We start from the raw sequence: 15,532 nt of genomic DNA on the forward strand, positions 1-15,532 counted from the left end.
TTGAACATACAGCTACAAAAGGACCTTATGAGATAAGAGAAGCAATGGAACAATCAGTAACATGAGTTGGGATGCCATCAAGAACTCACAGTAAGCCAATCCTCAGGTGATCTAACACATTGCTTGCTCATACCGAACACTTAGGGTAGCAACAAGCTAAGAAATAGGTGCTGTCAGTTATGGTTGACAACGTCTTCACCAGTAAAACCCCTCATTACCTTTCTTGAGTAAAGTTGCAGTCTTGCCATTAGCTAGATTACTTTCAAAATGTCCCATTTGTCAAAATAACTTTTTGTTACAGTCTTTTTTATCATTGTTGGGGATTGTTATGAAAAACAAATACTACTTATTGGAGACTCCTAAGCTTTTACTGCAACCATAAAAGTTGCAATAGGTAGCATCACAGGAGTTTTGAATAGTGAGATCAGAAATAAGAAGAAGCATAAGTTTTGAAAGTGACATTGTACAAGAAAGAGATCTATCTGGGGGAGAGGAAAAGCAAAGCACCAGGAAAGTAGGTAAAAGTTCTCTTGAAAGAAAAGACTGACTTCAAGGAAGAATAAAAATGTGCTAAAGAACCACAGTCACTGTTTCATCTCGGTTGTTCTCATTTACTTAATCTAAATACCTTAACTTTTTCACTTGTTCATGTTCTCAAATGTAGAATTACTTTGATTAATTGTATTTGAATTATTAATTACTTCTACAGAGTTTCTGAAGGGGTGGGTGAAACAAAAAAGTCTTTCCCCACTAATCTGAACACTGAAAATATTGGTCTGTCTGCTACGACTGAAAATTCTTTCTATCCATATACTTTGTTTAAAGCCCTTCATAAAGTAACATTTAATAACATATAATTCAATATTTATGGGTCAATATTCAAGCTGCCCCACTGGAACACTCAATTTTTTTCCAAGTTATTGAAGCTAATTAGAAGTTTCATAACGTATTTCACTTCCTTACTGCAAAGGAAGGCTAAACTAATCAAGAAAAGCAGGTAAAAATTCAAGCCATTTAAACTAACAGGGCTGAAGGTGGCTACAAGTCTGTGATGTGCCAGAAGCTTTTAACTCAAGCACATGGACCAAATTTTGGTGCTGTATGCCCTCAAGAAAATTATCTCTGTGTGGAATGTATTAGAATAATTCCAAATACTAAATAGGCATAAATAATGTATTTAGAAGATGAAAGGAAAAGAGCAAACTATTTGTTAAAGAAATTATAAAAAATGTTTGTTGACTGACTGAGAGGAGAGGGCTGCAATTTGAGCTGTGAATGCAGATGCTTCCCTGTAGCAGAGTAAAGAAAAATATTTATCTTATTTTTTGAGTTAGAAATTAAAATTATTTCTATCTTTATCTGTTTCTACACCTCTGTTTCCACAGGTTTGTTGTTCTACTGTCTGACTACACAGAAATAAGTCTTATCTCTCACTATTACATTTCCTACTTATTTTCCCTCTTATCTAGGTGTATGATACACTAATTTCCTGCCTTGCCTATTTGCTTTCTTTAGCAAAATCCTTTATGCCTTGTTTTCAGTGTCAGGTCCTGTTTTTGAATGATACTTCTGATCTCACTGCCTATGTTCCATTCTTCTGTCTTCACAATAACTGCATTTCCATTTATGATGTATATTAAGCAAAATACCATAGTTTATTCATTACTCTTTTTTACATATATGAACAGCACTGATTACTTTCTGTGTATGTAGATAGCCCTAACAACACTGGAAAATGTATATATTAAAAACAAAACAAAACAAAATGAAATCATGTTTTCAGAAGGCACACAAATATAATTATGCCTTTTTCCCATTTGAATCCTCTTCCACGATGTCATATCATGTATTCTGTAACAAAGATTGATAAATCTTTTGAGATTTTATAATGTGTTCGATCTCAGAGTACCACAAATAATCTACCTATGCTACTGTGCACTAGGGTATCACTAGAAACAGCATTCTTTGTGAACTGGAAATTTGATTGAGCCCAATAGATGGATGTCCTTCAGGTACCTTCAGTCAGTAAGAAGTTGGAGTGCATTTAAATTTGTTTGAAGGTAGAAGGCTCCATATCCCTTGAGATATTTCACTGTCTTGATTTTCTCCATTTTTTATTCTCACCCCTTTAGATAACCCTAGTTTGATATCAGGATGTATCAAAGAGATAGAATAATAGCTCAAGAACATCACTGAAGGGCTATTACATCTTTGACAAGCTACAAGGCAGAAGGGATAGTACATCTTCTACAGTCTGTATAAACTGTTCTGATAGCAAACCTTTGCTCTCAAGCACAAAGTACTGCTGTAAAACATGCTTTATTAGTGGGTGGTTTGCATTGGAGATGGGCATATGTACCCACATATGGTTTTATTTATCCCCAAAGGGTCTATTGCTTGATGGCTACAGCTGTAGAGGAGTGGATTTGATGGCCTGGACAGTCCCTTTCTGTTCCTAAATTTTAAAAATTCCTCATTTTACTGTATATGAGAAAATTTACTCAAATGGTGTATTTTCTGGGGCAAAAAGCAATTATGTCTGTAAGTCTCTAGAGGACATACTGTGCACTTTCTTTCTTCCTTTCTTTCTTGTGGTGTACCCTCTCCTGTTAACCAGCCTAGGCATGGAGCGAAATGCTCACCACAAGGACAAAATGTTACTTGTGATGCCTCACCTGGCCGATGTGCCTTTGGAACTGCCATGTTCATCACTCGCCCTCCATCCTGAGGTTTTGGGGGCGATGCGGTAAATCTGCAAATCCCCGACTCTGACGGCGTGCTTGAGGTCAGGCTGTCTGTGTAGTCATTAGTCCCTGCCGTGAGCTGCTCTGACGATGTGTCGGATATGAAGCATTCTGTGATGGTGAACTTGGCATGTCTCAGCTGCTCTTCCATTTTTGCGTGCTCATACGCTCTCGCTAGCTCTTCGTATGTTGAGGAGGCACTTTCTGTGGAGACCATGCTGCTTCTTGCTCGATCTGAACATCAGGAATATAAATAATGGGAGAAAGAAAACATCTGCACAACTGTTTTTGGAAGAAAAGCTATGAACATTACAGTATTTCTTAGTAAAATGCAGAGCCCTTGAAATTATCAAGGTGGTTTAAATAAGTCTGCTTCACTTTAAATGTCTGCACAATTTTTAGTTTAGTCAGTTACTTGATAATTTCAGATAATCTGAAGTGAAGTCTTATTCTGCTAGAAGCATTATGTGGCTTTGCATGAAATTCATGGTTCAGAAGAAATGACCTTTAATACATGAAAAAGGTAACATTTTTTTGTACATAAAATAATTAATCTAAAAGTTAAATGCCTTAAAAATGTTAGAAACCCACAAAACACATTTAGCAAAATGAGGAACAGCTTTGTTACATTATATTTTTAATGCATCTCAGAAATATTTCTGTGAGTTGATGTCTAGGTGAGAAAGGATAGTCTTTCTGTACCTGTTCCAATTTTCTATCTTTTTTTTTTTGAGAAAGTCCTGAGGATGGAGGTCAAATATAAAGGTAGTGTCTCTCAGACACTGTCTCTCAAGACACCAGATAAAATACTAACTCTTTTCATACAGAACAAAGGTCTTGAGAAAGCAATATTCTTTGGTAGCTACCAGCTTGCAGTCATTCAGGTGCCTTTTTCAATGCTGCTGAAGATAATGGGGGTTTCATATTTGACACGCAGGATATTACAACCTATAAGCTGTTCTTTTTTGCTGATGAGCTTCTGAGAATATCAATATTTCTTAAACAAGCTCTATTATAGAAGATGTAAATGGCTACTAATACATTAAAAAGCATTATGGAACTGCAGCACTCATTTCTGCAGGTACAAATCACTGGTCTGTTGTACCCACCACACTTCTGTTTCAGTGGGCTGGGTGAGCAGAGGACTTTCAAAAGTTGTCTGGGCAGAAGTTGTGTTTCATCACAAGATCTGTACAATTTCAGACACTGTTGGTGATGTTCAATAAACAGGCACAATGTAATAGGTAATTCATAAAAATGGGACTCCTATAGCGACCAGAGGCAATTGTGTTGTTATTGCAAATCTTTATCTTTTTTATCGCTTGCTAGGATCCCCACATCGGTTTTCATTGTGCACAAAGGACAACACTCCTGCCACTGGTAAAAAGGACCATGCATTATTTAAAATAAGTACTTCTACAATATGCTGTCACTTGTTTAGGATTTTGAGCTGGCCAGAACTTAAAAAAGGCTGAAGGCTGCAGATACCCAGTGTCATAGAGCAGTGTCTGTAAATATGATGTTCATGCAAAGGTTTCAGTTTAGTCCATGGAACTCAGGACCTCCAGCTTCCCACATCCCATCCCCTGTGGAGACTGTTTCGAGAAGAATCTGCTTGAACACCTACTTTAGATTTGATGAAAGTTTATCCAAGCCCAGAGTGAACTTCGCGAAACCTAGATTCATCAGAAAATCTCTAGTGGCCTCTGGTCAGAATATTTGAACTTATACACAGCTATGAACTGCTGCAATACATTTCTCCTAAGCTTAAAAGCTACTGCTTTGTAAACCTGGAATTGTTTCGACAAGAAGTGCTAGATTCTGACAAATATCAACTGCATGAGCTGGATTCAGAAATCTGAAGTCCAGATTGGAAAAGTGATCATATAGACACATTAGTTCAACTAACACTTGAACACATATCTGGCTACTTCTATTATAATATTTATTTGGAAATTTTAAACTTCTGAAATACTTAAATTAAACTGACTCTTGTCCCTGAAAACTAGTGACATAATAGAGATACATTTTGGCACAAGAAAACCTTTCTTGAACATGATCTAAAGCTTGCTATCCCTTACATAAATTACTGTGTGTTCAAGGGTAGACACAGAATAGGAAAGCAACCATTTTAAAACATTGATTGTGAAGTCTGGTTACAAAATTGTGTATAGTTTGTCTATTAAACCACTCAGCAAATCGAATTCTCTGCCCTTTGTCATGCACTTTGGAAAATATCCTTAGGTGACAAAATGTTGGAACACATGCAAGTTCACCTGAAACCTAGAATGTCTACAAAAAGGCTTTCTGAGATAACATTTGCTATTTATATTTGTATCTGCACAGCTATTAGAGTTAATCCTTAAAGTCTTATGATAATTCCACCAGAAGAAATCAGGATGAAGTTTGTCAACTCCCTAGAGGTATCTGCTGAGTGCCATTACCCTGTGGAAACAGCATAGGGGTCTGCAAGTTTAGGAGGACCAATTGTGAAAAGGTGAGTTCCAACCTGTAAATTACTGGATACAAGGCAAGTCAGCTGCTTGTTCTTATAGAGACAATAAAAACAGCCATACTGGTTTTCATGGTGAAAGGCCAGTCACACCTAGTGCTTTTAGCTCTAACACATAACTTTTTCAGGTGACAAACACTTTTCCCCTAAAATCAGGATAGAAGGTAGGCTATTCCTTCTGAGCAGGCCAGAATAATCCTGAATTTGCTTCTGTCAGGCATACCTTTGAATAGTATCTTACCTTTCTGCATTATTTAACCTTTATTACATTTGTGTCGTGACTATTCTTCTGCTTAATCATTTACTCATTTATTTGACTTTTTTTTTTTAGTCACTTGTTCATTGTATAGCAGAGGAGAAAGCTTTTTTTTTTTTCCCGGTTACAGTTGCATTTATAATGTGAAGACGTCAAGAAGATGAAGACTGCAGGCAGAATACGTATTCAGTGTGTCCCCACTTATCATCTAGAGAAATAAAACCTATTCTGTTTCTTAGGAAAATCAGAACTAGCTACTGCAGTATTCAGTGATATGGATTGTTTTTGACTTGAACTCTAATTCCAGATTTTTCCCTCTCATTTTTTCCACTTAGAATAAAACCTGTGAACATATTACATTAATGAGGAAAGGAAAATAGTAACCTTAGTGTAGTTTAAGCCTTAAAACCATTCCACCTATGACTCAGGAATAATCTTTGTTGCTAATGCTGCCCCTTCCTGGTCAATGCCATTTCATGCAGCAACATCTCCTACTTTTTCCTTTAGATACAGAAAGTACAGTGCTTCAGCTACAGGAAAAATTACCCCCACATCTTTCAAAGGACTCCAGTATGCAGGTGTGGTGTGAGAAGCCATGGGCATAATATTTGTTATCGTTAACACTATGTGCATTTGTGACACCCCTTGTAAATAACCTAAAGAGAAATATCCTAGCAAGGAAAAAATAATGACATCGGAGCACCAAATGAAGCACATCAAGGACCAAGACTGTTACTGCAGATACTGCTGTCCTGTTTGCACAGGGCAGCCCCACAGAGAGCCGTGTACCTGTGTCCTGCGAGGGGCTGACGCTGTAGCTGTCGCTTTCCTTGTCCACTGATCCTGCTGGTCTGGGGGTGGGCAGCCTCCAGTCCGTGGTGAGGGTATGGGCTGATATGGTAGGATGAGGCCTGTTGAGGGTCCACTGACTGGCATAGCGGTTGCGAGCCGTGGGTCCAGTTTTGGCACTCCTCCTTGTAGTAGGATCTGTGGTGGATAACAGAGAGGATCTTTGCCACTGGGCTCTTGAATTGATAAGGAAACAAGACCTGTCAGAAGGGGATGGCCACCAAAACCATGTTGGATAAATAACCACAATCATTCTTTTGTGGAGCTGAGAGCTCCACCAATCTCCCATGGACACATTCATTATCCCTTTACTCCAACATAAGCAGTTCTCCAGTACCAAAACTGCTTTGAGATATGAAAGAACACAAGGGATGTAGATCTGGTCAGGGATTTCTCACCATATTGCAAGCAAAAATCTAAGGTAACTTACCTGCGTAGATGTGTCCTCAGAAGCACCCTACATCAGCTATCTGCTCTCAGTATGTGAAAACACGTGCTCCGAAATGTGGTGATATAAATACCTATTCTGGCCATTTTAATAATACTTTTACTGTATTACGGTATTAATTAGTTACAGATTCCCTATTTTTTTTAACAAGTAGCCAAGACATAAAACATAACCCATAATATTGCCATCAGAGTTTCAGTAGGAACAGGTTAGTAAAGATTTGAATGTTTGAAAAGAAAAAGTAAATAAATACAATTTCTTAAACTTTAAAAGTCATCTACTACTTATTTAAGGTCAGCAATGTTTGTTTGTTTGTTTGTTTGTTTGTTTGTTTGTTTGTTTGTTTTATCCTAGAGACAATATGGTGAGCAAAGGAGTAAAAGCAAACTATCTGCCAAAATTCACCTCCTTAATTTTCTCAATAAATAGGTCTTCTGTAAAAGTGAGGCTTGTACTCCCTAGCAAAGCAAGTGGAATAAAAAATCATTATATGGCAAACAGAAAGTGACTAAATCAGCACTGAAGGATTTATCTTCGAAACTTCTGAAAGGATATGCTAACAATAGAGAGAAAGGGTATTAGAAATGGAAAATTCAAATCTATTCAAGTGTTCTTAGACATTAAAATGGTGAAGTTGTCAGTCCTTAAGGTAAGAGACTTTAACAGAAACAATTTAAAGAAAAAAACAATACCCAGATAATGACTCTTAGGGCTGCTTTACCTAGGCATTCCCAGTAAGAATTTGTATTCTGCTACTTCAAAGAAACAAGATATTTACCTATAAATACCTACTATGGTCTGATCCTTCTCCTGTTTCACATCTTCTCCCTACAGCAGTGGAAAAATATGAACCCGGTGCCATTGATAATTGATCCTCGTGGTAGTGCAACACATAGTCGCCTCACATGGATAACATCCAAAAACGCACTTGGCATGATGCGACCAGCATGTCAGTATAAACCACTGCTTGTACCTGCTGTGGAAAGTTGTCACATGGCTGTTGTGCATCCAGAAGTGAGCCCTATGCCTGCTTCGAGGAAGACATAAAGAACAGAAGGCGAGCTCTGGTGTGAAAACTCTCAGCGTGGTGCTGGGGTTGCTTGGTCTGGAGAAGGATCAGGAGGATCACATCAATGTACATAAATGCATGAAGGGAAGGCGCAGCCAGACTCTTTTTAGTGGTGCCCAGAGGCAGCACCAGAGGCAGTGGTCACAAGATGAAATATGGGAGCTTCTGTCTGAACATCAGGAAGAAATTTACTGTGAGGGTATCTGAGCACTGGCACAGATTTTCCAAAGAGGTGATGGAGGCTCCATCCTTGGAGATATTCAAAAACTGTCTTGGTATGGCCCTGGCAGCTGTCTCTAGCTGACCTTGCTTTAAAGCAAAACATTTTAAACCAAGGTCAGCTAGAGACAGTTTCCCAGGGCCAAAATGGTTGGACTAGTCAGTGCTCATAGGTCCCTTCCAACCTCAACTGTTCCCTGGTCCCACGACCAGGCTTTCATCAGCAATTTGAAGGAGATGGGAGAGCCTGTTGCCAGCATGCAGGAGATCAGTGCCTGTCCTGCTGAGCACATGCTGAGAAACAGGTTTGCACCAGTTGTGCTGTTCTGGCACAAGGGGCTCTGTGGCACAGACTCAGGCAAGCTCCAGAGCTGTCTGTGTGATGGAAAATAGCGCATATCTGGTGTCCTCGGTGTTAAGCCAGTTCTGGTATCATATGCTGAAACATAGTTGTCAGGAGCTGAGGTGAGCAAGGCAAAGGTGCATGAAGCCCATTCCTTTTATAAATAAATACAAAAGACCTAGAGAATGACTAAAAAATATCTGTAAGGGAATATTTGCAAACGAAGGAGTGTGAGCACGCTTAGACAGGAGGATCTGTAACCTCTGAGGCACGCATCTGGGCACTGCTCCCCTCTTCACAGAGAAAGCTGTGAGTCTAGACAAAATCTCATAGCCTAGCCCCCATCAAAGCTATGTTAGTGTCTTAAGTCTGGCCCAGCCCTGCACACTTCTGCAATCAGATCTTCACTGCAGTATAAAAGTGATGGTGGATTTCTATTTCCAAAGCTGGGCTGGACACAGATCATACTCTTACATGTGAGTTAAGCCCCAGTTTAATTTGAGGGAAGTGTCTCCCTTACTCCAGCGGACTGAAGCACATAACTGTATACAAAAGAAGGAGGATTAGGAATAGAAGATGCTGGTGTTATAAAATTCTGTGATGGAGTACAGGCAGGTATTTTGGGGTGATGGTTCATTCCTTATTAGAAAAGGTAGAGGATCCTAATCTGCCAATGCGATTAAAAGGATATGACATTTTTTGCTCTTACTCAGTAGGCTTGCCAGCATGTACCTGAACTAAAGAAGTGAGAAAAGAATGGTACCAGAAATAAAAGAGATGTCATATCTTGACTCTTCTAATTCAAATGCCTTGACTCGCCATAGAGGAAGAAGCAAATCCAGATGATGGTACCAATCTAGTCCCCAAGAAATAACTAACCATATCTTAAAACTGTCAGAGTTTGAAAAGAACAAGGTCAGGGCTAGAACAACTGTCATTTATGAAGTCTGGAGTGGAAATTAAGATGAATTTAAGATTTTGCAAATAATATCAATTTTAGTTAATACACAACTGAGCTTTTAGCATTAACGGTCACTGAACTCACCAAGTAAACAAATTTTGAAATGGTCAGGGGATAGAAATAATCCAAAAGATTTTAGAAAAATTGCACATTGCTTGTGCATTACACTTTGGTAATATTTTTAACTCATGAGGTTGCCTTCGATCTAGAGATTTTCTTTTCTATTTACATAGATATGGAACACATTCGTGAGACAAATTAAGAAGAATGGAATGCAGCAATATATCAATTTATGGTAGAATACCTCAACATGAATATATCTGGGAAAAGTAACTTACCATGCTAACTAAAACTGGAAATACAACTTTTTCTGAAGAGCAATAATGAGAAATGTATTTCTTGCCTGATGAAGAGGTAAGGAGGGAAGATGCATTTTGAAATACAGTAAAAATTGATCAGTGAGAAAAAAATATATTAGACACTAAAAGCCATTAAACTAATTTATTCAATAAATTCTAAAAATTAAAATCTAGCATGCATTTGGTTTAATGAAAACCAGGTATGAATTATTTCTAATTACACCTACATTTCAGATATATATGCACTTTTTGCCATATTGAATCACCAAATGTGATTGTAGAAGAAATGTTCTCTGCTGACCTAAATAGATTTCTCTCAACTTTCAGACTGAAGAAAAAACCCCATGAGGATGCAAATGCAGGAACAAAGTATTAATTTTCTTATAGCTTTGTCATCTCCAGACAACGTATTCTCTTATGTGCTTACTTGTTCCCGGTCGGGCATCAGAAACATCCACCAGTGGTCCTGTAGCTTGTGAGACAGACTGGTAATGTACTGTGTGGGTGACAGTCAGTGACTTCTGCTTAGATGTCTCTCCAAAGTCAGCATCGGTGAGCAGAACCGTTGATCTGTCATCTGTAATAAATAAATAAATAAATAAATCAGAGAATTAATAACAAATTTTTTATTTGCCTCCACAAGAGCTTTACAGCAAGTCTCCAGACTCATTTTCAGCTGGGCATCACCACTGACAGTGGCAGTTCCCTCTTCTCTGCAGGACTGAAGATGGCTTTGAGGGGTATACCACAGCTTGGGAACTTCTGGGTTTAAACTCAAAATTAATATAAAACTAAAGAACAAGTGTCATTTTCATGTCTGTCTTTATGATTTCACCTTAGAGACAGGCAACTGACACAGACTGTTAAACATTCTTCCTAAAAGCTACTTTGTGTGTAATTATTTTTGGCCCTCATTCCTTCTTTCACATCTTTTGAAGACTGCCTTCTCCCCCTTCATGGTTAAAGATCATAGCTGAGCTTTTCAACAACATATTTATTTCTCTTTATTAACATGAAATTCTTCAGTGAAATCACTCATGTCTTCCCAAAAGAAGGTTGTTAGGTACATGTTGCTAACTAACTTTCTACCAGTCAGATTTTTCTCCAGAGACAGAATATCACAGAGGTGGCCATGACCCAAGACTGCTCTTAGGGAGCTGTTTATTTTTAGGCACATAAATACCATAGTGAAGGGAATGGAAATATACTTGCAGGGCAGCTAAGCATCCTTCAGTCCTGTGTTTTGTTGTTCTGGAAGCTAAGGGCTAAGTCCCACCAGCTCTCTCCGCACCAAACCTCACTACTGTAGGTTTGAAAAAGAAGCTTTGGGGATCTTCATACGAGTTGTATAAGTTTCTTTTGCCATAGTCAGCCCAGCTGACTATGAGCTTTCCTGCAGCTGCAAAGAAAGGTGTGAGGCGGAGTCTGACCTTGGGAAGGACTGGAAGATGAACACTGACTCCTCCTGCTCTACAGTTCTACTGAGTATTGTTTCCCTATGGGATAAGATATGTTCATCAAATTTCTACATAGACCTTGATCCCTGCAGAAAGCCAGTACTACACAGGACTTACTTGATTTTTTTCAGTTGTGGTATCTGTATTCTATTTCTTTCATTGCAAAGAGGAATCTCCTCCATTTGATTGTGGAAGGTTTAACATCAATGAATCTTCCACTGAATTTGTGCTTCCAAATCAACTATTTGCATGCTATCAGCCTTTTTGTTGCATTTCTTACAGTCTTTTTATCCATCCATTCATAATAGTAATAAAAACCACAAGAAATTCTTGCTATGTTACGCTATACAGCTTTGTAATGCATTTCTAAGATGGCTGATGGCTGGCAGCAGGGAGGCTTCCTTGCATTAAGTAGCCAGCAGAGGTTGATCTGCTTCTTCTAGGCATTCCTGATTTTTTTTTTTTTTTTTTTAACTTGACAGGACACCATTAAGGCAAACAGTTCTGCACAATAACATAACTACCATTTTTTACCCAAAGAAGGCCATAAATAGAAGGAGCATTATGAAATCAATCTGTCTCTGGCAAAAGATGAGTTCTTTTTCAGGTTGAGAATAAAGTCTCTTGGCAGTAAACTATCTCAAAGACTGCCAGAGTGTCTGCTTATTCTGAGCTGGCTATTACCAAGGCGCTGATCACATTGCTACAGTTAAGGCTCTGATGATATTTTCACTATAACCCTCTATTGCTCAGCGACTGTAACTCAAAAGCAAAAATTGCCTTTAGGATGAAACCTGGCACAAAAGATTGCATCACAGAGACAAACTTTGGGAAGCTAAAATCAGGATTTAAAAAAAAAAAAAAAAGTCTTCATTACATAGTTCTCCTTTTCATATCTGTAGCACAAACCGTGAAATGTACCCTGAGGCCAAGCCCTCCCTGCCCCAGACCAGACTGACAGCAAGTGTGACAGGGTGCAGGGCTAAAGAAGCTTGTCCTTCCTCAGTGCGGGCATGGACAGAGATGGCAGAGATGCTGTTCGCAGCTTGAAGAGCTTTTCTCTCCAGCCACACCATCCCTGGGAAATTGTTACGTTCTCAGCCATCACAGGCTTCTTTTCCACAGATACTGATCAAAAAAAATTAGAAGTATAACAAGATCAGTCATTCTGGAGGGTCTTGCCAGAGTGTGAACCCACACAGTCACTAGGTCAGCTGGTATTTTTATTCTGTTGAGATTTCAGACATCTTGTGTTTAAATTATTTTGAAAAGAAAACCAACACAAAACAACTTTGTTTTTCATGACAGTTCAGATATGTGACAGCCACGTGAGAAATCTTGTTTTCTGTTGTGCGAAACAGTTTAGATTTGAAATTCACAGAGACACAAAAAAGCTGAAAACTGATCAAAATGTTGAAATATCATTTGTTATGAACACGTGGATATGTAACATGTAAGTTTTAGAAGCTGGCTGTTGCAAATCTTTAAATAACGGTATTGCAGTTTCAGAATTACATTTTCCTTATAATTAATGTCAGTGATCCAGCTGTCTAGTAAAAGCCAAAAGAGAAATCAAAATGAAAATCATAAAACTTCCAGTCTTCATTTACATTTTCTTCAAGTGTCTCTTTCAACTAGCTTCATTTTCTGAATGTCCTGCATTATTTTGAATACTGTACTGAGATTACTGTGAGTGGAAAATGATTTCAAGGGGAGAAAAAAAAAATCAGTTCAGTTTTCAAATATGGCAAATTATTTTGTAGCCCTCTTTTTATGATGTGTGCAGTGGGGAAAAGGTATGAGGTAAAGAAAATCCACCTAAAGTGTGTGTTACATTTACTAGTTAAAACAAGCCAACTGGAGTTTACCAATAGTCTCCATTGTGTCTCTTTCCTCAATCAGTAGCTGTGCTCTGGGAATGTCTATGTGCATCCTCAGTGTTTGCTGCTGCTTGTTAAGAGTATCTGACGTCCTTGTGTTCTTGCTAAAAAAAAAAAAGAAAGGTGAGCACATTAATATTCAACATAAAGGAAAAGATACTTGAAACTTCATAATTTTGAATCTGTCCAGCTCAAACAAAAACATAATATAACCATAATCAGCAAAATATTCATACATCTTATTTTGTCCTCTTCAGAACAAGTGCATGGTATTAATTTATTGCACATAAGAGTTAAGACGAACGCACAGTGTTCAGGGATTTGGTCTTTTCTTTATCAGTAGAGATCTGCTGAAAATTTCATATAGCTTTCTTCAGATGTTGTCACATAATGAAATCAATAAACACACTTTGCAAGACGGACCTTTTCTTTCATTCCTCATGAACGTGAGTAAAGAAACACAGAGCTGATCAAACCGGTTGGTAGGAAAATGATGTCCTGAGTAATTTCTAATTATTTCCTTAACTTTTCATATTTTTTGTTGGATAAACTCCAAATATCACTGGATTTGATAAATGAAAAAGCAAATTAATAACTAAGGATTATATTAATAAATTTCACAAACTAAATAAAATTTTAGTCCCATTGATGTTCCAAGGCTAAAATTGTAAATCTTGTTTACATTCATGGATTATTTCTAATTGATTGATGCAATATTCTAAAAAAGAACATAAGCCCATTATTCTATCATCATGCAAATTGAAACAATTTCATTTTGAAGTTTGTGTACCAGAAAATTGCTTCTTAAATGAGCTGTCTGTTGAAGGCAAGTGAAGATGGATAGTAAAACTGAGTGTTACAATCATTTCTAGTACATAGCTTGCACCAAGAAACTTTCAGACTGCACCAAAACCCTGGGAACTTTGCTCTTGTAGATGTAATTACTTTTTGGAGCAGAGGAAATATTTGCAAATATTTCTTTATGCAGGGAGGCTGAGGAAAGTTAAGAAAAATCAGCCAGTAATGTGATCCAAGTGCTCACACTTCAAAGAGCTTTAAAATCCAAGTGGAGGCTCATTTTCTAGCACAAAATAGCTGTAGGTCACTCAGTTTAATTCTCCTTTGTCAGCGAATTATTGTTGTTAATGGAATCAGCAGAGGACTATTAAACTGCTTGATGATAAGCTCACTTCTTCCCTGAGTGTGGACCTCTGCATAGGAGATTGATGCATGTGTGACGAGCACACATCTCCAGACAATTTACCTTAACTTCCTGTTGTGTCTCTAGGTGAGCAAGAACTAACTATTCCAGGTTTGAAGCTTATCCTAAAGCCCTTTTTAGGAGGAATTTCTTTGTCACACCGTCAGTAATTCTGCTCCAAATCCAAGACTGACATTCTCAAGGCACACAGACAGGTACACCTCTCTGGCTGATTCTCACCTTCTGGCTTTCCCTGCTCTGGTGGTCCCCAGCATTAACACTATCTATGCATCCCAAACTTTAATGTCTCTGTCTTTCCCTGAGTGGTTAAGTGGCACTGTCATCATCATGTAAAGGTGGATAGCTGAAATGTATTCAAACAGCCTGGAACTGGTGCCTCATTTGATCCTTATGGAAGCAAAATATCAGCAGAGCTACTCAAAGGATGCCAGAATTTTCTCTCTATATAATCAGTGAAGAATAGAAACCAGGTGTCTTTTTAAGCACAGAAATTTTTAAAAACCTTTAGGATCTTAAAATGCAGATAAATTCCACACTGACTTTCTCAAAGTGTCTGCAGAGTCTTTGCATGGATTAAATGCCACTCACCTATTGTTTTCCACTCAAGTTGATGGAATGTTAAAAGAATCGGAGACTAATATATTATCTGCCTTCCAAATATCTTTGAATACATGCCCTTGAAAAGTCGAAGTACTTTGGGCTTGTCCAAGATCACAGAGCAAACCTGTGATCAAGTAGGAAACTGAATTTCTGAGGTCCAATTCCACTTCATAATCAATAATCCAATAGTTAGTGGATACATGCAATCAGATACATATAGAATCTGTGCAATACATAATTGAGTCTAACAAATGCATCGTTGTAATCCTTCTCTGCTCACCAGGGGTGCAGGAGACAAAGGGATCAAACCAGGTGTCTTCCTCAAAGAATGCAGAACCCAGAATCCCAGAAGCTCCTCTGCAGTATGAACACTCTATATTCCTACCATTGCAAAGTACTCAACCTCACAGAAAGTATTGTTTGGACAACAAGGAGCAGAGGGACAGTTCCTCAGGTTTGTAATTATATTGCTCACCTGCTAAGAGAGAATTCTGAATCCCATTCTTGTCTCCAGAGGTAGCTTTATGCAAAATATATGGAAGCAGCCTGAACTGGAATTCAAGCCTCTTTATATTCAGGAAAATTCTCTACTATACTCAAAAGTTATGCCTCA

At 38.1% G+C, this 15,532-nt stretch overlaps 1 protein-coding gene across 2 annotated transcripts in view; it reads right to left on the reverse strand.

Moving 5' to 3' along the window:
- DSCAM (DS cell adhesion molecule) overlaps positions 1-15,532 on the reverse strand; it is a 474,141-nt gene that overhangs the window by 14,972 nt on the left and 443,637 nt on the right. For both annotated transcript variants that reach the window (XM_065841400.2, XM_071811281.1), the window contains exons 29-32: positions 13,086-13,201; positions 10,188-10,337; positions 6,302-6,499; positions 2,676-2,978 (exon numbers count right to left, since the gene is read on the reverse strand). In XM_065841400.2, coding sequence (XP_065697472.1) covers positions 2,676-2,978; positions 6,302-6,499; positions 10,188-10,337; positions 13,086-13,201 — 767 coding nt within the window. The remainder of the gene's footprint in view (positions 1-2,675; positions 2,979-6,301; positions 6,500-10,187; positions 10,338-13,085; positions 13,202-15,532) is intronic.

This window comes from Patagioenas fasciata, chromosome 1, assembly GCF_037038585.1.
Source record: "Patagioenas fasciata isolate bPatFas1 chromosome 1, bPatFas1.hap1, whole genome shotgun sequence".
Taxonomy (NCBI): domain Eukaryota; kingdom Metazoa; phylum Chordata; class Aves; order Columbiformes; family Columbidae; genus Patagioenas; species Patagioenas fasciata.